Source organism: Symphalangus syndactylus, chromosome 14 (genome assembly GCF_028878055.3).
Source record: "Symphalangus syndactylus isolate Jambi chromosome 14, NHGRI_mSymSyn1-v2.1_pri, whole genome shotgun sequence".
NCBI classification, from domain to species: domain Eukaryota; kingdom Metazoa; phylum Chordata; class Mammalia; order Primates; family Hylobatidae; genus Symphalangus; species Symphalangus syndactylus.
The window spans coordinates 42,375,130-42,394,890 of NC_072436.2; the positions used below are offsets into that span (position 1 = coordinate 42,375,130).

The 19,761-nt window shown below is 53.8% G+C and overlaps 1 protein-coding gene across 2 annotated transcripts in view; it reads right to left on the minus strand.

Moving 5' to 3' along the window:
• SH3RF3 (SH3 domain containing ring finger 3) overlaps nt 1-19,761 on the minus strand; it is a 370,552-nt gene that overhangs the window by 88,178 nt on the left and 262,613 nt on the right. For both annotated transcript variants that reach the window (XM_055240629.2, XM_063616653.1), the window contains exon 4: nt 18,521-18,874. In XM_055240629.2, coding sequence (XP_055096604.1) covers nt 18,521-18,874 — 354 coding nt within the window. The remainder of the gene's footprint in view (nt 1-18,520; nt 18,875-19,761) is intronic.

The following is a 19,761-nucleotide window of genomic DNA, read 5'->3' on the forward strand; positions in this document are numbered from 1 at the left end:
ATGGACCTCGTCCCTCAGCCACATGCGGAAGCAGGAAAGGCTGAGCGCCGTGTGGGAACGGGGCTGGAAAGAGGCATTCCTTCCCACGGATGGATTCCAGGGTCTTCTGTCTGCCCGGGACACCTGCCCTCTCCATGAAGGAAGACAGGGAAGAGGAGGTGTCCCCAACAATGCCAGGATCACTTTCCTTCTAGAGAACTCCCCAGAGCCGGTCTGGATCATGAGTCACCATCCATGGAGGTGTAGGTGGGGCTGGAGGGCGAGTATGAGGGCAGAGACACCCCAAGGGAGGGAGAAGGAGAAGCTGCCATCTCACTCTCCACTAGGCCCTGGGCCAGCCCCAGGCATCTGCACAGAGGAGAGGGTGTCCCTGTGCTGCTTTCTGCACTGTCCACAGGTCTCCTTGTGGTCCTGAAGAAATGTGTGGGCAGGATCTTAGGGTCATTCACTCACCCATTCAAATAGTTACCAATCAGTTCTAACACAGGGACAACAGGCTCGACGCACTGCCACTCGATGACCTGGCAGTCAGAACTGGCCCTGGGCCCCCATGGGGAACACCATGGCCTGTGACTGTGTGGGGCTTGCAATCCAGGTGGCCAAGCACTGGACATATAATTCTTTTTTTTTTTTTTTTTTTTTTTTTGAGATGAAGTCTCACTCTGTAGCCCAGGCTGGAGCGCAGTGGCGCGATCTCGGCTCACTGCAACCTCTGCTTCCGGGCTCAAGCGATTCTCCCGCTTTAGCCTCCTGAGTAGCTGAGATTACAGGTGCACACTACCACCCCTGGCTAATATTTTGTTTGTTGTTGTTGTTGTTTTGAGACAGAGTCTTGCTCTGTCACCCAGGCTGGAGTGCAGTGGCACGATATCCAGTGCAGTGGCTCACACCTGTAATCCCAGCATTTTGGGAGGCTGAGGTGGGCAGATCATGAAGTCAGGAGTTTGAGATCAGCCTGGTCAATATGATGTGATGAAATCCTGTCTCTACTAAAAATACAAAAATTAGCCAGGCTTGAGGGCATACACCTGTAATCCCAGCTACTGGGGAGGCTGAGGCAGGAAAATTGCTTGAACTCAGGAGGCGGAGGTTGCAGTGAGCCGGTATTTTGTATTTTTAGTAGAAACGGGGGTTTCACTATGTTGTCCAGGCTAGTCTTGAACTCCTGACCTCAGGTGATCTGCCCTCCTCAGCCTCCCAAAGTGCTGGGATTACAGGCGTGAGCCACTGCACCCCGCCTGGACACGTAATTCTAAGCATGCAGCAGCCCTAGGAAGTTCAGCATGCATAGGCCCCTTACGCAGGTACCCAACCTGGGCTGGGCGTGGCTGGGAGGGCTTCGAAAGGCATGAGGCAGGCTTGTTAGGGAATGTCTTAGTCAGTTTAGTTTTGCTCACGACAGAATACCTAAAATTGGGTAATTTATAATGAAAAGGAATTTATTTCTTATAGTTCTGGAGACTGAGAAGTGCAATGCCACATGGCCACTTGGTGACAGCCTTCTTGCTGGTGGGGACTCTGCAGAGCATCACATGACAAGGGGGCTGAGCGTGCTGGCTCAGGTCCTGCTTCTTTCTCTTAGAAAGCCACCAGCCCCGCTCCCATGAATCCAGGAATCCATGAGTGATTATTCAGCCTTGCCCTCGTGACCTAATTGCCTTTTAAAGGCCCCACCTCTCCGTGCTGTGCCTAGGGGATTAAATTTCAACATGAATTTCAGAGGGGACATTCAAGCCACAGCAGGGAGGTGGTGAGGGTGGGTGGTGGGCCTAGAGGAGCCCAGGCTGGCTAAGGTGGGAGGCCACATGAAGTGACGGTTTGGAGGCAAAGGGGGCAGTATCCCCATGGGATGAGGACAGGCTGTGCGGGGCCTCCTGAGAGGGTTCTGGTCTTCAGTCTGAGGGCACGGAGTCCCTGGAAGACAGGCAGGGAGAAGGCAACCACAGGCCAGGACCTGCAGCTTTGCAGGGAACCCATCAGGAAGTGCGAGGGAGCCCAGCCTGCACCGGCAGATGGCCAGGAGGGGGTCTGGACGTGCTCAGGGGGCTGTTAGTAGGAACAGCAGCCACAACTGTACCATCTGTAATGGTAGCACTCGCCCTGTGCAGAGTCTACCATGGCTGGGCCCAGCTCTGAGCACTTCCCCTGGAACAATGCTTTCAACCTTCGCAAGCCTGCAGATGGGTATTTTGAACTCAGGCAGCCTGTGCAGAGGCCACGTGCTTAGCCACACCATGGTGTTAGTTCATCACAGCTGCTGAAACAAACAGCCACAGACTCAGGGGCTTACAATCACACAAAAGGTCTTGAAGTCAGAAGTTCTAAAATCAAAGTGTGGCAGGGCTGTGTTCCCTCTGGGAGTCTGGAGGAGACTCCATTCCCTGCCTTTGCAGCTTCTAGAGGCTGCCCACGTTCCTTGGTGCCCTCCACTTTAAGGCCAGCAGTGCCGCGTCTTCCTCTCTCTCGCCTCTGCTTCCACCACCCCATCCCCTTCCCTGACTCTGGCCTCTGCTTCCCTCTCAGCAGGGCCTTTGTGGCTGCGGTGGCCCAGGTGATCCAGGAGCATCTCCATCTCAGGGTCTTTTCCCATTTGCCACATGAGGTGACACATTCTCAGGCTCTGGGATCAGCACTTGGACATGTGTGGGGGCCATCATTCCCTTCTCCACCAACAAGATTAGGTCTGAAGGACGTTGAGGGAGGAGCATGGGCCGAGTTTCCAGCCTTGGCCAGATGGAGATGCTGTTGGAGAGACAGGAACAAGAGACCACAGAGGCCATGGGCTCAGTGCTGGACACGCAGGGTCTGGTGTGCCTGGAGATGTCTCAGTGTGGATGATGAGGGTGCTGGTAATGCCAACCAGGAGCTCAGAGGGGACTGGCCTGGGCAGCAGATCTGGGGTCATGTATGTATAGCTGATCTATGAGGCAATGCAGTCTTGTAGCAAAGCCCTTAGCTCCCAGGTGTGTGACTTGTGTTTGTGACCGTAGCCAAGATGGTGTCTGTGAGCCTCCGATCTCTCATCGTGTCCATTGAGGGTCATGAACTTGTGCTCCGACCATGACGGTAACAGGGGCCAGGTTTACCCTCCTGCCTGAAAAAGCTGAAAAACCAGATGAAATCTGAATCAATAGCTCCCAAGACTACAGAAATCAAGCAGTGGAGGACAGAGTCCCCAAGACATGAGAAGATGGGGTTGTGGCGGCTTGCAGGGTCTAGACAGCTGGAGTATGAAGTGAGACAATCCATAGTCTATAAAGCAGTCACTCTAAGTACACAGAATAGGCCCTCAACAAAGGCTCATGATCGTCGTCCTGAAGCCAACAGGGTAGATGGTGAAGTGGCCTGGGAGACAGTGAGGAGGGAGCATGCCCCGGCCCCGCCTGTGGGACACCACCCAGAAGAGGGCCTTGAAGGAGGCCAAGATGGGGCAGCCCGAGAAACAGAAGGAGACCCACAGCCCAGGGGAGACGGTGCTTCAGAGGGAATGTCATTGTCCATTGAGCTGCACGCTGTGGAATGGCCAAGGATGCCAAGGACCTAGAAGGACCCACCAGTCTTGGGAATGCTGACATGCACAGGCGCTTCCTGGGGCAGGTGACTGCCCCGGCTGGACCACTGGAGGCGGGTTACACCTCTTGATCCCACTCATGGGACGTGGAAGACCCCAGTGTGCTTCCTGCAGGGAAAGCCCTCACTCCTGGCTGGGGCCAGTGGACCCACAGTCCCCTGGTTTCTGTCCCGTTCTGCCATAGTTAGTAACAGAGAAGTCTGCAAACTCAGGTCCGACAAGGCATGGCCCTCATGGCATGTCTATTCTGTGTGGAGGCCTGGTGGGGGCAGGGGTGCTGCCCCAGTGCACAGAATAGGGAGGGGAATGTGGAGGCCAGAGAAGTTCTCACACAGCCCCAGGTCCTGGTGATTTGGGCTTGTAGACAAAGCTGTTCTCCAGTCTAGACGGGGAGAGACAGACAGGAAGACACAGAGACAGAAAGAGACAGATAGACAGAGACAGAGAAGGAAAAAATGCCTGTAGCCCCAGCAGTTTCCTGTTAAGAATGAATCCTAAAATAATCAGACAGGCCTGGGCGGTGGCTCACGCCTGTAATCCCAGAACTTTGGGAGGCCAAGGCAGGCAGATCACTTGAGGTCAGGAGTTCAAGACCAGCCTGGCCAACATGGTGAAACCCTGTCTCTATTAAAAATACAAAAATTAGCTGGGCATTGTGGCGGGCACCTGTAATCCCAGTTACTTGGGAGGCTGAGGCAGGAGAATCACTTGAACCCAGGAGGCAGAGGTTGCAGTGAGCTGAGATTATGCCACTGCACTCTAGCCTGGGCGACAGAGCAAGACTCTATCTCAAAAAATATATATATAAAATAATGATAATCAGACAAGTCAGAATGGAGGTACAGGTAAGGATTTCGCAGCGGCATTGTTTACGATATGAAAAACCGGCACTCCTGAAGCAACCTAAAATGTCCCACGGTGTGGGGCTGGCAGGCTGACGAGGACACAGAATGCCCCACCGCCGCCTGTGCTGTGGTCTCCATGGACAGGCCTGGAGGGCCATGTAGGGTGTGCAGAGTGCAAATGGAGGTGAGAGCCTTGCATATGAAGGCTTATCTAATTTCTGACAGTGACACATGCATTTTCATGGCAAAAAGTCAGGAAACTTACATACCAAACCATAACTTTGCTCCTTTGGGGAGTTGCCTTTTGGGATAATTTTATTATTTTTTAATCTACACTTTAATATCAAGTGACAGTGGTTTCCTGAAACATTTCCACAGTGATATGAGAAGAATAACAGAGTTAACACTTGAGGTCTGGCTGACGGTAAGCACGTATCTTTCTCGATCCCCCATGTGCCATCTTTGTCAGGGGATCCTGGGAGCTGACAAAGGGCAGGGGTGACCCTGCAGCACCAGCAGGGGTTGGGCTGGCAGTTCTGTGCTCCCAGGCACTGGGCACTCTGCTCTGCAGCAGCGGGAAGACTGGATACCTAAGATGATAGGCACGCACTGGTCCTGCTCTTGTTACCATGTCTGCTGTCCTGCTCAGATAAATGCTCCAGAAACAGCCAAGCTGTCCCAAACCAGCATAGCACAAGCAAAGCACAGCCAGAGCCACGGTGGGGCCACACTGGGAGGGTGGCCTGCCTGGAGCCTGCCCCGGCACTTGGATCTCCACCTCCCAATGTCCTGGAGCTGCTCAAGCCATACTCCAATGAAAGGGGGGCAATGTGTTTGGCCGGGAGAGACCAAGGAGACTGTGTTTTGTCTGCTGGGCAGAGGCTGAAGGCTAGGCTGAGAGTGCACACTGTGCGGAGCACACGCATCGTGGACCACGGCGGCCGAAGGCTCACCATCCCATCTGTGCCAGCATCCACCAACTGCCCTGTGTGAGTCCAACGTAAAGCAACCCACAGGGTTGGGTGTCAGGAGGCTCGGGAGGGTCCAGCCAAGGAACCTGAGGCGTGGACAGTGGGAGCTGCCACAGGGCCCGTTCAGGGGTCTGGGGCCTTGGCCACCCTGACACAGGCTGTCCCTAAGGACAGCAGGAGGGAGACATTCTGGTGGCTTCACTGGAATCCTGGCCTTCAGCTGACACTTGATACGGCAAAAGCTCCAAGCAACTATGTGGGATTTAACAGTAAGCTATTACTTAGAGCTGGAATGAGGAGCAGAGAGAGGTCAGATGTGTGGAAATGCTTTTTCCCAAAGGTCAAGATGAAGAATGCCTAAAACTGACATGGCTGAGCATGGCTCCCGTGTGACCACCCCTCTTAGCATGGATGTGTGGTGTGGTGCCCAGAGCCAGGGGTGCCAAAGGACATCCTGCTGTGTAGGAGGCAACGCTGGGCTGGGCTCTGCCCTCAGGGATATAAAAACTAAAAGTACAAAGAAGTGAGTGGCACACTGGTGGTGGCTTCCTGATGCTGATGGAGTCAGTCTGTCCTCTGAATCTGGTCTCTGTTGCTACAGATGCAAACGAGCAGCAATTTGCTGGTGGCCAATGTGGGAGGGGGTCGGGGTCCTCCCACTGACGGGCTCAGCAGCACACTACTGGGGGCCATAGGCCCAGCTGTACAGAATGCGACTCCCAAGAACACGAGGCCTGCTGAGGGGCAGAGAAGAGCAGCCACTGCTAACCCTGGCAGGAACTAACTGCAGGGAAAGGGGCCTCTCCTTTAAATGACTATAATCAGGAACTCCTGAGTAAAGGCACAGGCTTCCACATGGCCAGCATTCTGCAAAGCCTGAGCTGCAGCACTGCCTGGATGCACTTTCAGCCCCCAACCAATGGCGCCTCTCCCCTGAAGTATTCATAACGAGGTTGAGAGTTGCTGACTGTGACACCAGGGACTTGAGGGCTCCTTGCCTCCAGCTCCAACCATGGTGCTTGGCCCTGGACCCAGGCCTGGCTTCCTCCTAACCACGAGCCACCTCTCTGATGCTGCTTTGATTTTTAATGGCTTAATTTTAAATGATTCTAGGCATTAAGGGATTAGTAAAGACTTGGCAGGAGTGAGGGAGTCAGCCAGTGATAAAAACAAGAAAAGAGAAAGAGCTCCAGGTGCCTTTAAGTAAAAATAATTGGGGACACAGCCCTCAGACAGATGTTCATCCTATCTCCAAGATCACCCAATGGAAATCTCTGCTCCGACTTCAAAGCTAAGTGCAGCCCTGTCTGCCACGAAGTTGCGCCTAGCAGCCCATGCCCAGGAAAGGGCTCCGATTATAATAAAGTAGGTTTGTACCACAGTCTTTTTAAAAGGCTCCATAATGGACACCTGCCAGGATTTGGCCTGGGCAAGTGGACACACATGTTCCAAAGGAGCTGGCCGACAATGCAGTGGCCCAGTTCTCTGAGTCACTGACCCTACAGAACAATAACTCCAGCAATCCCTCCCTTGGGCAGGATGCGCAACAACACAGCCTGTGAGCATTTCACACGAGCCCAGTAGTGCAGGGTCGGCTGGCAGGGCTATAGGTAGGGATGGCGGCCTGTCTGATGGCACTTAGCACAAGCAAACAGTGAAGTGACAGCATGTGCGCTGATGCTGCTCCCTGGGTGCACGGAGCTGCGGGGGCCCTCTGCACTGAGGTCAGGGCTGGAGCTCAGCCTGACTGTGCAGTGCCCTGGATCCAGGCAAGCTCCACTGCTCCGGCATCTCTCTCCCTATCACAGATCTCACAGGTGAATGGCACACAGCCCTGGAGCTGCTAGTCAGTAAAGACTGGGCTGTCATCTGTGACGGCGATGTGTTTCATCAAATTCCAGCCTCCCCTGGTTGGAAGCCTGGTGTCAGCTCTGGCTGCAGTGCTGTGGCCACGGTTCCCCGATTCTAAATCGCCAGGTTGTAATCAGACACTAGAGACTCCTCCACTGCATTTTAATGGGGCCCCTAAGCAGTGGCTGGGAACCAGGCCATATGAGTTTCCTGCTGGGATTACTAAAAAGGAAAAAAGAGGGTCTGGGGGTTGGCAGGCTGTACGGGGGCTCCGAGTCTCTTTCTTTGACACTATGGAACAGACGAAGACCCCAAGAAGAAACATCTCATTTAAATTTTTAATATAAGTCCAGAAAACGTTGTCATCACCCAAGGAGCAGTGAAACGAGCATGCATTATTCATCACTCACTACCACTCCATTACACAGGGTGTAAATCAGACCCTCATGAACTTGCTTCCCAAAGAAAACTCTAGAATAAAACATCTATGGCCTGATTCTTCTGCTTGGTTCTGCAAAGAGGAGCAAGCAGCTTGTGCAGCCAGAGGCCCCGCGTGCCTCTCGATCTCCCTCTCGGGGAGGGCAGTGGCCGGGGAGCCCCAGCAAGGGGGTCTGTCCTGGGAGAGGCAGCGGCCATGTTTTCTGCCCACATAACTTCAGTACTCTCAGCTGGTGAGGGGAACTGCTTGCTCGCCGCTGAAGATGGAGGCCAAAACTCCCCTCCACTGCTGCCCACAAGCCACCTGCTCCCGCAGGAGTTCCAAATTTGCTGCTGGATATTTAATTCTCACCCATAGGTTGGATCTGGCCCAGTGTTCTGCTTTTGTGAATAAAGTTTTATTGGCAGCCAGCCACGCCCACCATTCACTGCTGTCTCCAGCTGCTCTGACACTGCAGGGTGGAGCTGAGTCACTGTGGCAGATACCACCTGGCTGCAAAGTCTAGATTATTTACTATCTGGCTGTTTCCTTTAGAAAGCTTGCTGCCCCTGCTCTAGGTGTCTATGATGAGAAGATGAACCTCTTCCCCTTTCTGCCTTTGTCTTACTGGGCCAATAACTGGAACCAAAAAGTGAAAGTTGTGATCAAAAGCTTAACAAGGAATTCCTTGTTAAGGAATATTACTAAGGAGAATGGATCAAAACAGTGGAATATAGGAGGAGAACATCCACAACCCGACTCCAGTTTGGTGAATGAAAATCTCCAAATGTCAACAAGGAAAGGGGAGGTCTGTTAAGGAAGTTATAGGACCCCTTTCTCACCTACCCGGGGCATCCCAAGCCTCAGCTAAAAAGCAACCTATCTTGCCCTGGAGCCTTTCTTCTATCAGGAAGAGCCGTGGATGGCTTCCGCTCATGGCCTTCCTCACAGCTCTCACTCGCCTGTTGCCTCTGACGGTAGGAAGGCCCCGGACCCTCCTCCCTGTGCGCACCCATCAGGCCAGAGGCTTCTCCATCCAGTTTTGCATAAAAGGCACAATATTCATCTACACCCAACTGTGCATCCGTTCTGCCTTCAAATAGAAAGTGATTCCTTTACAGGCGGTGGCTGCAGGAGGGGTGGACTTTGAAAAATCCTTTTGTTCAGCTCTTATTCAGTGTGTCCATCTATCCGTCCTTCTGTCTGAGAGTGCCAGTGCCAGGCACTGCTTGTACAGAGAGGGAAAGCACTCTCTTGCCGCAGCGAAGCTCACAGGCTGGTAGAGGGGACAGCGAATGGGGGGACGAGGTCCTGAGAGCGAACCCGGCCTGGGCATGAGCGCATGTGGGACCCCGTTTTTCTCACCTCCCAAACCCACACTGCATCCAGGTAACGCTTGTGGGGAGGTAGGTGGTTTAGCCTGGAGCGGGAGGGCAGATGAGCTCTGGCAGAGGGAGGACGAGGCAGTCAGGAGATCTGGGTGGAGAAGGGTCTTAGCTCCTCACAGTCCTCCCATCCAGGGCCATCATGGGTCTTCACATTACAGCCCTGAGGACACCAACCTCAGTGGCCTGGTTTCCTCCTGCTTTACCTGTGTTGATCGAGGCCCTTCCTCCTTTCCACCTTCTGAGGCACGGACTGTGTGCTAGTCTCCTGGTGGGTCCCATGGGGCCTACAGGTGAGCATTCATGAAAAACCCTCTGTGGATCCCTGCAGGATGTGGCTTCAACAGCTGCTAGGACAAGGGAGTGGCTCTCCTATGCTGCTAGCCAGCAAGTGCCCACCCAGAGCTCCCAGATGCTCTCCAAATGCCAAGAAGACCCAAGGATCTTCCCTGACTCTGCCCAAGGATGGCCTGGAGGCACAGGCAGAAACCCATGGATCTGGTTCCTAGCTCATCATAGCAGCAAAAGAAACGTGCCAGCACCCTGCACTGTGATTGGTAAACTTTGCAATCAACAAAAATCATCAGGACGCCAGGTCACAGGCAGCCACGGTGTCCTCTGTCCCCACTTAGAGGCCAGGATTGGTAGGTCACGGAGGTACAGCTATTTCCAGACTTGTAGAAGAAAGTTTTCTTGTATAAGATTCTCACAATGGGATTTTTTTTTTTTTATTCATCCCAGGCTCACTTGGTACTTTTTGTTTTGCCTCCCTATAAGGCATGTAATTAAATTCATAACTTTCTGAAAATGCTAAAAATAAGCCCAGGTACTCTGCTATGCAGGCAGCTTGTGCTCTGCAGTTGAGAGCCGGAGCCGGAGCCGGAGGTTGCACAGCTTATAAGCAGTAAGTCTGGGGGCTGCCAGGCCTGAGGCAGCAAGGTCTTGCTTCAGCTCCTTCAGCTTTTCCCCAGCACTTCCTCCTGCTTGAAGCGTCCGTCTGTCTGTCCTGTGGCAGAGGTAAGACCCAGCCAACACAGGAAGCTGCATAGAGACAAATAGCAGGTGGTGATGCATTTTAAAGTTGTCCAGAAGCTTCCATAAGGAACTCTCCTCATTTACTTCTCAGACACGAAAAGACTTGAGAAATGCTGTCTTTTGATGTTCTCCCTGCTGAATTTCAAACACTTCCCCTTCCATTGATTTTAAAGGGTATGTTCCTAATTTCCAAGGGTTGCTTATTTGGAGGTAATTTGTAAGCCATGGTGCTCTCCAGAACAAAGAAGCTGTCAAGGGCCGATGAAGGTGCTGGTCCTGGCTGGATGGCGAGTCAGCCTGCATCTGACCACACTCTGGAGCCAGCAAGAGCCCCTGCCCAGAGGCAGGACACTCACGGGCAGTATTAGTGGGTGCCACACGGCAGTGCAAGCATAGCCGTCAGAGCCACGCTGGCCTTACTTTGGAAAGGTGTCGGCTCTTCCTTTGAAGCTTCCCAACTTCTGTGCTCAGAAATGCAAACTTGCAGGGAAGTGGCACCTGGGGACGGTTCTCCTCAAGGTCCCGCTGGACTCCACTCCATGTGCCCACCCCCTCAAGAGGGCAGGGCTGTAGGATTGTCTTCGACCACTGAAATGCGCATGAGCAGAGGCTTCCATGTAGCCTCTGCACTGGTTGCCTCACTTTTGTCCCTGCTATGGTCCTGGAGACATTCTACACTAGGAGTCAGATGGCATTTTCTGTAATGGGCTCAGTAATAAACATTTCAGGCTGTGTGGGTCTTACGATCTCTGTCACAACTCCTTAATATCTCTGTTATGGCCTAAAAATACCTGCGGATGATATACAAATGGGCGCGTGTGACCCTGTTCCAGCAAAGCTTTCATTTACCAAAACAAGCAGTGGCTAGACTCAGCCTGTGGGTGTTTGCTGGTGTCCCAGGTGAGGATGGTAGAGCCAAGCCCTCTTCTACCGGTGACTCATAGTATGAGTGAGAAGCAAGCGTCCGCAGCTTGGTGCCTCCGAGAACGTGGGCTGCTTATTAAGTGATGTAGCTGCTCTCAATGATGGACCCAGGCACTCCAGAGCTGACTGCCCATTGAGGGTCCTCGGGCACCTGCTTGACTTCATACTTGGTTTATGAGGAAATTTTTCTAAAATGTAAGCAATCATTTCCCGATTTGATCTAATAACCTCAAAAGCAAACGTGTCATAGTGGAGTTGGCCTGAATGGCCTCTTTCCCTCTCCTCTGATTATCCTCCCTCCCCGAGCAGAGTGCTGACATGTGAATGATACTCCACTACGCCCGAAGAACCAGCTGAGCCTCTGACCTCTCCCAGCCGCAGAGGAAGAATCCCTAGGGGTGCAAACATGAGCAGGACAGGCCATCTGAGGCTCAGCCGGCTGCACGCCCTGGACACCTTCAGCCAGAGCCCCGCGGCTGTGTCCTCTCCCTAGCCATCGATGTGCAGTCGGGCCTGCGGGGGTTGGGGAAGGCCACACAGCCTCTCAGGTACCATGCTGCTTTATGTACAAGACCATCCAGTGAGGAATGCTGCTGGTGCTGTCTTGTGGCCCACCCAAGAAGGAAGCTAGCGTGTGAGAGCCCCACCTGTGGGCCAGTGGCACCTAGCTCCTGCCTTCAAGGACCTAAAAGCCCAGGGGGGAAGGGGGGATGGCCATACACACAAATAATGTTCCATCATGGGCACATGGGAAGTCCTGTAGGCAAGGAGACAGTGGGGGAATTGATTTGGTGGTGGAAAGGTGACATGGGGCCATAGAAAGCTGCCGAAGAGAGGTGAACATGTCAGATGGCCTGGAAGGGTGGGTAGGAGCCTTCTGCACAGGTATGTGTCTGTGTGTTGCCTGGTAGGTAGAATGCCATGCTGAGGGGCAGCAAAAGGGACATGGGCAGGTGGGAAGGGATTAGCTGCGGCAGTCTCGGGGAGAAATGGACCAGGGTCAGGGCAGCATAGTGCACAGGCAGCAGATCTGCACAGGCTCACGGGAGTGGACAGTGCTGCCGGGAGCTGGAGAGGCAACCAAGGGCCAGTCTGAAGGCTCCTCAGAACTTTCCAAGGGACTCAGGAGGGAACTCAGGGGCAGGGAGTCAGTGTTAGGGAAGATGAAGGGTATTAGCGAACATGAAGGGTGTTAGCTCAGGGCACCTAAGGACAGTGGTGACTCCTTGAGGAACAGATGGAATACAGAAGGGGAAGCAGGTTTGCGGAAAGAGGGGTGTCATCAGTTGTTCCTGGCATGCGCTGAAGTCGAGGCGTCTCTCCAGGAAGCCAGCAGGTAGTTGGAGAAGAGAATCTGTAGTTTAAAAGAGGTGCTGGCAGGCAGAGTTTAGGGACATTGGCTGGGGTTCTGGAGAGGGTGAACCCCCATGGGTGAGTATGCCCAGGATGGGAAGAGAAGGTGGGTGGTATTTGTGTAGATGTAGGGGTTAGAAAGAGGGTCTGGCAGGAGGTGCCAGGACCAGGCTCCACTGGAAAGAAGAGTCACAGATCAAACAGGACAGGCTCAGGAAGGGGTGCTGTCCACAGCGTCAAGTGCTGCCAAGAGGTCAAGATGGCGGATGAGGAAGGAGGATGCTGGACAGGGCATTGGTAACTGTGGCTGGGTCAGCTTCAGCAGCAGGGGTGGTGGGCAAGATCAGACTGCAGAGAGTCGGGCACATCCATGGGAAAGAGGAAGCAGTAAGTCCATGAGAGAAGAATGAGACTGGGCCTTCTGCAGAGGTACTGGGAGGGGGCACCCAGTGGGAGAGGGGTCAGCTCTGCTCGGCCGCCAGCCTGGGCCACACTCCACCTGTGCAGGCCCTGTGTGCCCGTGGCAGCCTCTGGGAGGTGCCCAGCGGCCAGCCCCAGCAGCTCCTTGGCCACCTTGACTGTGCTTGTGGCCAGCCTAGGCCCGGCAAAACTTCCTTCTAGGCCCCACTCCCCCATCCTTCTGTCCCCTGTCCCTGCCCCTGCAGAGTGGCCGCTGAGACTCCCAGTCTCCAACTTGTAGCATTTCCCACATGGCTACTCAGAGGCCAGGCACTGGCCTGTTCTGCATCAGCACCTCCCTCTCCGCCGGGCCTTGAGCTCACCTTACACAGCTCCCAGCTCTCTCCTCAGTTCCACAGCTCTTCCTTTTCAGCATTCTCATCAACAAAGCCTCAGCCTAAAGCCCTTTCCTGCAAAGAGCTTGACAGTGGATATTTCAGGCTGTGTGGGTGTCAGAGTCTCTGACACTTTTTCTTCTCCTTCCTTTACTTCCCCTCCTTCCTGCAGTGGTCCTGGCCACACCCACTTCTTACCCACCACCAGCTTTCCAAAACCTCCAGGACCCAGCACAGCACCAAGCCAGAGATGGGCTCTTAGAGCAGAAAGCAGTGACTACAGATGATGTGTCTGGTGCCTGCTGTCTTGGACTGGTGATTCATTCCCTGATTCCCTGAGCAGCACAAAGAGCCACGACAGCCAACACTCAAGGTACACCTACCGAGGAGGGCAGCCCGCATGCATGCCCTCACTCCACCCTCACAATGGCCATGGTGGGGGTGCACAGCTTGGCTCCATTTCACAGACAGGTAGCGGAGTTTTTGGGAAGCGGTCAGGCAGCTTACCCAAGGTTGCAGGTACAAGGAGAAGTGCTCAACCTGGCCGTCTGGCTCTGGAGGCTGGTTCTCAACTGCAGGGCTCCAAGAGGTTTAGCAACTCTTCTGGGGTGACACAGCTAGAGAGAGGGAGCCCACACCTCCACCCCAGCACCCTGCATTGAGCCTGGCCTCAGCCTAAAAGAAAAGCAAAGCAGGGGCACTTTATGGAGCACTGCAGGGACCTGCTGGCATTCTCCTGCATGTCTCCTTTGGCCTGAGGTCAGCCCTGTGCATTTTACGGAGTAAACTGGAAAGTTAAGTGACAACCATGTCCTGACAAGAGCGGGGCCCTGGAAGGCCAGGGAGGGCTGGCACGGAAGCACAGCCCTGAGGCATCACAACTACCCCTGGGGCCTCGGCTTCCTCATCTCTGAAGTGGAAACAATGAACGACTGACTCACTGTGGGGTGACGTGGGCCACGCAGTCGGGGAAGCTGAGAAGTGATGCAAGCCAGGACAGAGGAGGTAAGATCAGCAGAAGCCGAAGGAGAGATGGGGACGGGCAAACTACAGACGCATCCCTGACAGCTGCGGGGAGGAGGCCAGTCTCGGCTAGCGCACAGCTCTCAGGCTGTGCCCCCAGGCTTCATGGTGCTCGGGCACTCTGAGAAGCAGGGAAGTGTCCTCTGTGCTTCAGACTCATTTCTATAGAAACCACAGACGCACGCTTCCTTTCTATTTTAAGACAACACCAAAGAAAGCAAAACCAGTCCATTACAGCGAGAGCCCCTTAATTCGGCCAGCTGAGGGGCTTCCTCATCCAAATCCCCCTACCCACCCTGACTGTGGATCAACTGCAGTCGATGCGTTGGACAGCACAGTGCCCGGCAAGCAGCCCATCTCCACTCCAGCCAGCTGCTTTTCCAGGGCAGACGCCTGCTGTTTGGACCTTTCTACAGAACCCAGTGCAATGTTCAATGAGGATTCAATAACTGTCGGGGACGATACCATGCTCACCCGAAAAGTAAATGCACTGGGACACACAACCCATGATCTGTAGTCCTCTGCCCTCCATGGCCCAGAAGTACTGGTCCAGATGACCAGCCTCATACACTTCACCAGCCTGTCTTCCTCTACAGCCTCAGTCCCCAGGTGTCAAGAATTCATCCTGTCAGTCAAGATGTACTTTATCACAGCCTGAATGGACACGTTGGGTCCCAAGGAGACTGTGAGAGGCAGGGGACTGGCTGCTGCAGTGGCCCTTGCTGGGGCCAGCACTGCCCCATGCTGTGGGCACCAAGGAGCCTGGGGCTGCAGGCCTTCCTGCTCTGTCCACTCCACGTTTCCCACGATGGCAGTGCTGGCATGTGAGGGGCCTCTGTTTGTGGATGAGCCCATGACACAGCAATGCTGAATTTCTCCAGGCCAATGATCAAAGCCGAAGTGCCACCCACTAACCACAGAATCCTGTGCCTGGGCTCCCTCTCCCGGGCTGTGGCCAGCATGGTGGGGAAGAGAATCCCTGCAGCACTGTGGTCACAGCAGGACCTGAGTCTGGCTCGCCTTGGGTTCCATGGGCCAGTCCTCAGGCCAGGCACTTCCTGGTCAGATGCACATGGCCAACAAGTTGTAGGAACCAGGAAGGCAGTGCAGAGCAGGGGCAGATTGGGAGGGCTTGGTCTCTGGGCACATCCAGACCATAGCACACTAGAGCCCGCAGGGGCAGCACGCACAGCTCACACCTGCACCAGGTGCCCCTTCTGTCTCCCGGCAGCTCGATTAAATCAGGACAGGGAGACAGGTGGCAACTGCTTCATGTGACCTCTTGCCCTTTGAGGTGACCCAAACTAAAGTCAGTAGCCTGGCCATGACTTTCACTTCAAGTCAAACTGCTAGAAAATGGATCCCAGGATCCCAGTCCCACCAATCCCTAATTCCAATCCTTGTGGAGCCAGGTAGTATGCAAGTTAATAGAAACATCTGTTCCCTTCCTGCCCCAATAGACATCAGACCGCAGGGAGCTTAGAAAGGTTCCCTCTGCTTGTTTTAACACAGAGGCCATGGCAACATGAGAGGCTGGTGCAGGTGAGGATGCAGGAAGGAGAGGAAACCGGTACCTGTGTGTGCTGAGCCCACGTCTCAGGGGCCTGTGGGAAAGTGGCAGAGAAGATGCCCCTGGCCCTCTTGGGACACAGCAGCAGCTTTGCAAAGTTCATGGGCCCTGTGGGCTCCTTTTTTAGAACTCCAAGGAACACCAAGGGCAGCTTTGGACATATTACTCACAAATTACAGGACACAGGCCAGATACTTGTCAGGATAGGCACTGGCCTGGCAGTTCCAGGGCCACCTCTGGCTGGTGATCAGGAAGAAGGGCCCTCCCTCTGGCTGATGGGGGTCCCTGACTACAGTGAGAGTGGCCTTTGCTCTTCTAGGAAGAAGGAGACAAAAGACCTACCCAAGCGGTCCACAAGGGCCAGGCTGCTGCTCCTCAGTCCTTTTCTTAGGGGTACCCTTCAAACCTGCCGCAACTTCCCTTTGAGCCAAATTTGTTTCACAACACAACTTTCGACTGTTCACATTGTCAACGGCTGCTCAGGTTGCCAAGGAGGGACCCCAGCTCTGGGCCAGAGTTATCACACTTTGTCGTTGGTGACAAACAGGGTGAGCTCCCCCGAGTCTTAGCACTACCATGACAACCTGCCCAGCGTCAAGGATGTTTGAGCAAAGAATAAGCAAGACTATTCCAAGAGCCACTGCTTGTGGCTTTACCCCCCAGATGTGCACACACGCAGGGAGCACAGCCACGCTGGTCCACCACTGAGTCACCATGCCCCTCCCAGGAATTTCCAAATAGGAGGTGCTCAAGAAGAATTTAGCCCAGGTCAGGAGTGGAGTTAGGGTTGGGACCAAGGTTATGCTTTTCCCCTTACAGAAAATGCGCTAGCAGCCCCAATGGCTGTTCTTTGGGGAACATGGCTCCCAGGCACAGGCTGTGGGAGCTTCCAGGCAGTGGGGTAACCATGCAGGCAGATGACTGCATGGTTACGGCTCCAGACACTACAGCACCCATTCCAGACCTCAGCCTCAGCTGCCGATGAGAGCCAGCGTTTGTGTGTGTGTGTGCACACATATGCCTGTAGGTGAGTGTGTATCCATCAGTGTGTGTGTGTGCATGTATAAATGTCTACATGTGTGCACGGGTGTATGTGTGGGTGTATATGTGGAAGGGACACATATAAGTTCACAAGTGTGTGCATGTGTGCACATGTGTGTTATGTGTATACGTATGTGTGTGTGCATGCATATGTGCAGGTGTGCACCTGGAGGGGTGTGTGTGTAAATGCACCTGTATGCATGTGTGTGCACATGCATATGTGTGTGCATGTGGAGGGGGTGCATATAAGTGCACATGTGTGCACAGGTGTATATGTGTATATGTGTGTGAATGTATATATGTGTAGGTGTACATGTGGATGGTGGTGTATGTAAGTGAATATGTAAGTGTGTGGGTGTGCAGGTATATGTGTGTGCCGTGTGTGAGTGCACATGTGCGTGGCAGTGCATACGTGTGGGTGTGCATGTGCTCAAGTGTACATGTAATATGTGTGTGTGCGTGCATGTGTGCACGTGTGTGTAGGGGGCATTTCTAGGTTGATGTGGCACATGTAGATCACATAGCCCTTCTCCAGAAGCTCAGCAATTTTTAAGACAATTCTCTGTGTAAAGTTGTCTGAGTTCATTGTGATTTTGAATAAGACAGTTCTTGCCAGCCAGTTGCTTATTGGTGTCTGCCCCAGATTCCCCGCAGATCAGCGCCCTTGCTCTGAGGCGTGTCCAGGGCAGCCAGAGGGGCTCTGGAGGGAATGTGGAGTGTGGTGGCAGGTAGGCCGCTGGGTGGAAGGCTGCAGCGCAGGGAGAAATGGCGTGGGCACCATTGTGTGGGCACCTTGGGCTCACCCATGCACATCTGCCACAGTCCTGCAGGAGGTCAGATGACAATGGCACAGGAGTGTGGCTGCAGGGTCACCCTGCCGGGCACTTGGAAAGCCCCTTCCATCTCCTGCTGCAGTCTCTGCATTCATAAAGGGGAAACTTGCCCAACTCCTGCCCTGTGCATGCCACTGTGAGGGGTCTTATCAGAGCTACACAGGCAAGTACTTACTAAATATTGCTCATTATTTAAAAAATTTTTAAATCATTTTATTTTTATTTTATTGATTGACTGATTGGTTGCTTTTAGAGACAGGGTCTTGCCCAAGCTGATCTTGAACTCTTGGCCTCAAGCAATCCTCCCGCCTCGGCCTCCCAAAGCACCAGGATTACAGGCATGAGCCACTGTGCCCAGCCTTTAAATACTTTGCTTTGGTTACTTCAATTTACAAAAAAAACTAGTGGAAATGGAGTCTAGAAATAGAAGGTATCTGCAAAAACAACAGTAACGAAAGTACTCAACAATGTACTTTATTCTGGTTCTGAGCTCCGGCTCCTTCTTTCTCTTGAAAGGGAAATTAGCAAACATTGCAGAGATGGTAAAAATATGCTAGCACTAAGCCAAGACTCTTCCAGGACATAATCAGACATCCGGAAGCCAACTGACATGGGAAAAACCTTGTCATGAGGTGGGTGGGTGTTACTCAGGCATTCCCTGGACCACTGAGAATCAGCTCACACACCACGAGGCCATCTTCTGAACCAGGGAGGGCACACTCACCATTCTCCACGCTTCTAGGGGAGCCCCAGTGCCAAGTAGCAAGGGACAAACCCTACTCAACCCCAAAAGGCAGTTCTGGGGTGGCCTCCATGCTAGTTGAGGAACAGGGGACACTGAACATGGAGCTGAGGATAGAACCTCAGAGAACCCAGGGATGCCTGCTCTGGCCCGCGGGATGTTACCTGCGTGGGAGCAGTGCACGACAGATGAGCAAGGTCTCCAATCCTGGCCGCGGCTCGGGGATCGCTGGAGCTGATCAACACTGGAGCACTAATTTCCATGGAATGCCTGTGGCTGGCAGCCTGGGAGGATCTGTGTGTCACACTGAGCGCGGTGAAGGAGTGGCGTTTCTTGGTGTTCTTCTTGCCATCCACACGCCGCTGAAAGGCACTGACCGCCCCTGAGCTGCTTAACGTGGGACTTGGGGCCATGCTGGCCACAGCGCCGGAGTCAGAGGGCAGGGAGGCATTGCAGCTGGATGCAGCGGCTGGGCACGGCTTGTCCATCTCAATGAGCTGCTTGGCGGAGTCGTTGAGCTGAGTGAGAAAGGCGAGAGGGGAGGCTTCATTAAATCATGGTCACATGCCACATCAGCCCTCTGCACTCTCCAGGCCACATTTCCATTCACAAACTGGCAACACGTTCAAATCCGTCAGACTGCAGGGAAAACACAGAAGAGGCTGGTGCGGTGGCATAGGTTTTATTGAAAAGGTTTTTGGAGCAACTCAAAAACCCCAGGAGCCATGACGGAGAGAGGGGATTCATAGAGAGAGGAGTTTTCCAAGGGCCACTACCTTGTCGCCCCAATCTTTTCAACTGCTGGCCATTTCTGGGATGCACGGTGCAGCCTTGCAGACAGTGAGGGACTGGGGACAAGAGGGGAAGGAAGCCCCACATCAGAAGACGTGGGCTGGCCCTGCATGCTTCATGACAGCAGGTTCCCAGCCTGCCCTGAGCACTGCAGGTCCCTGGAGGAGATTTCAAAGCATGTGACTGGAATGCACTTTCCAATGGCTGGTGACTGGCTGTGGCAGGGGAGTCTGCTCTGGTCAGCATGACCCATGGAAGCTCTTTTCAGTAACTGCCTCCACTCAGGCTGTCAAGCCCCGGAAGCTGGCCTGAGCGCACCCCAGGAGGTGTCAATAATCTGTCATCTTGAGTGATTTGGCCAGGTCTCAGGACACGACTCCTTCCCACGTCTCCCACTGTTCTACAAGATAGCAGGCATTGTGCGCAGCGAAGAGTTTGACGCAAGTCTGATCCTGGGTGGTGCTTATCAGGAAAGGTGGCATGAAGGTTCAAGTCCATGAGCAACCGGGGAATAAACCCTCCTGGCCGGCTAAGCCACATCCTTCCTCTCAGGGCTGCGGCATCACCTGGAGGGGCTGGGAGGGGCAGCCCAGGCACACCCACTGGGGGAAGG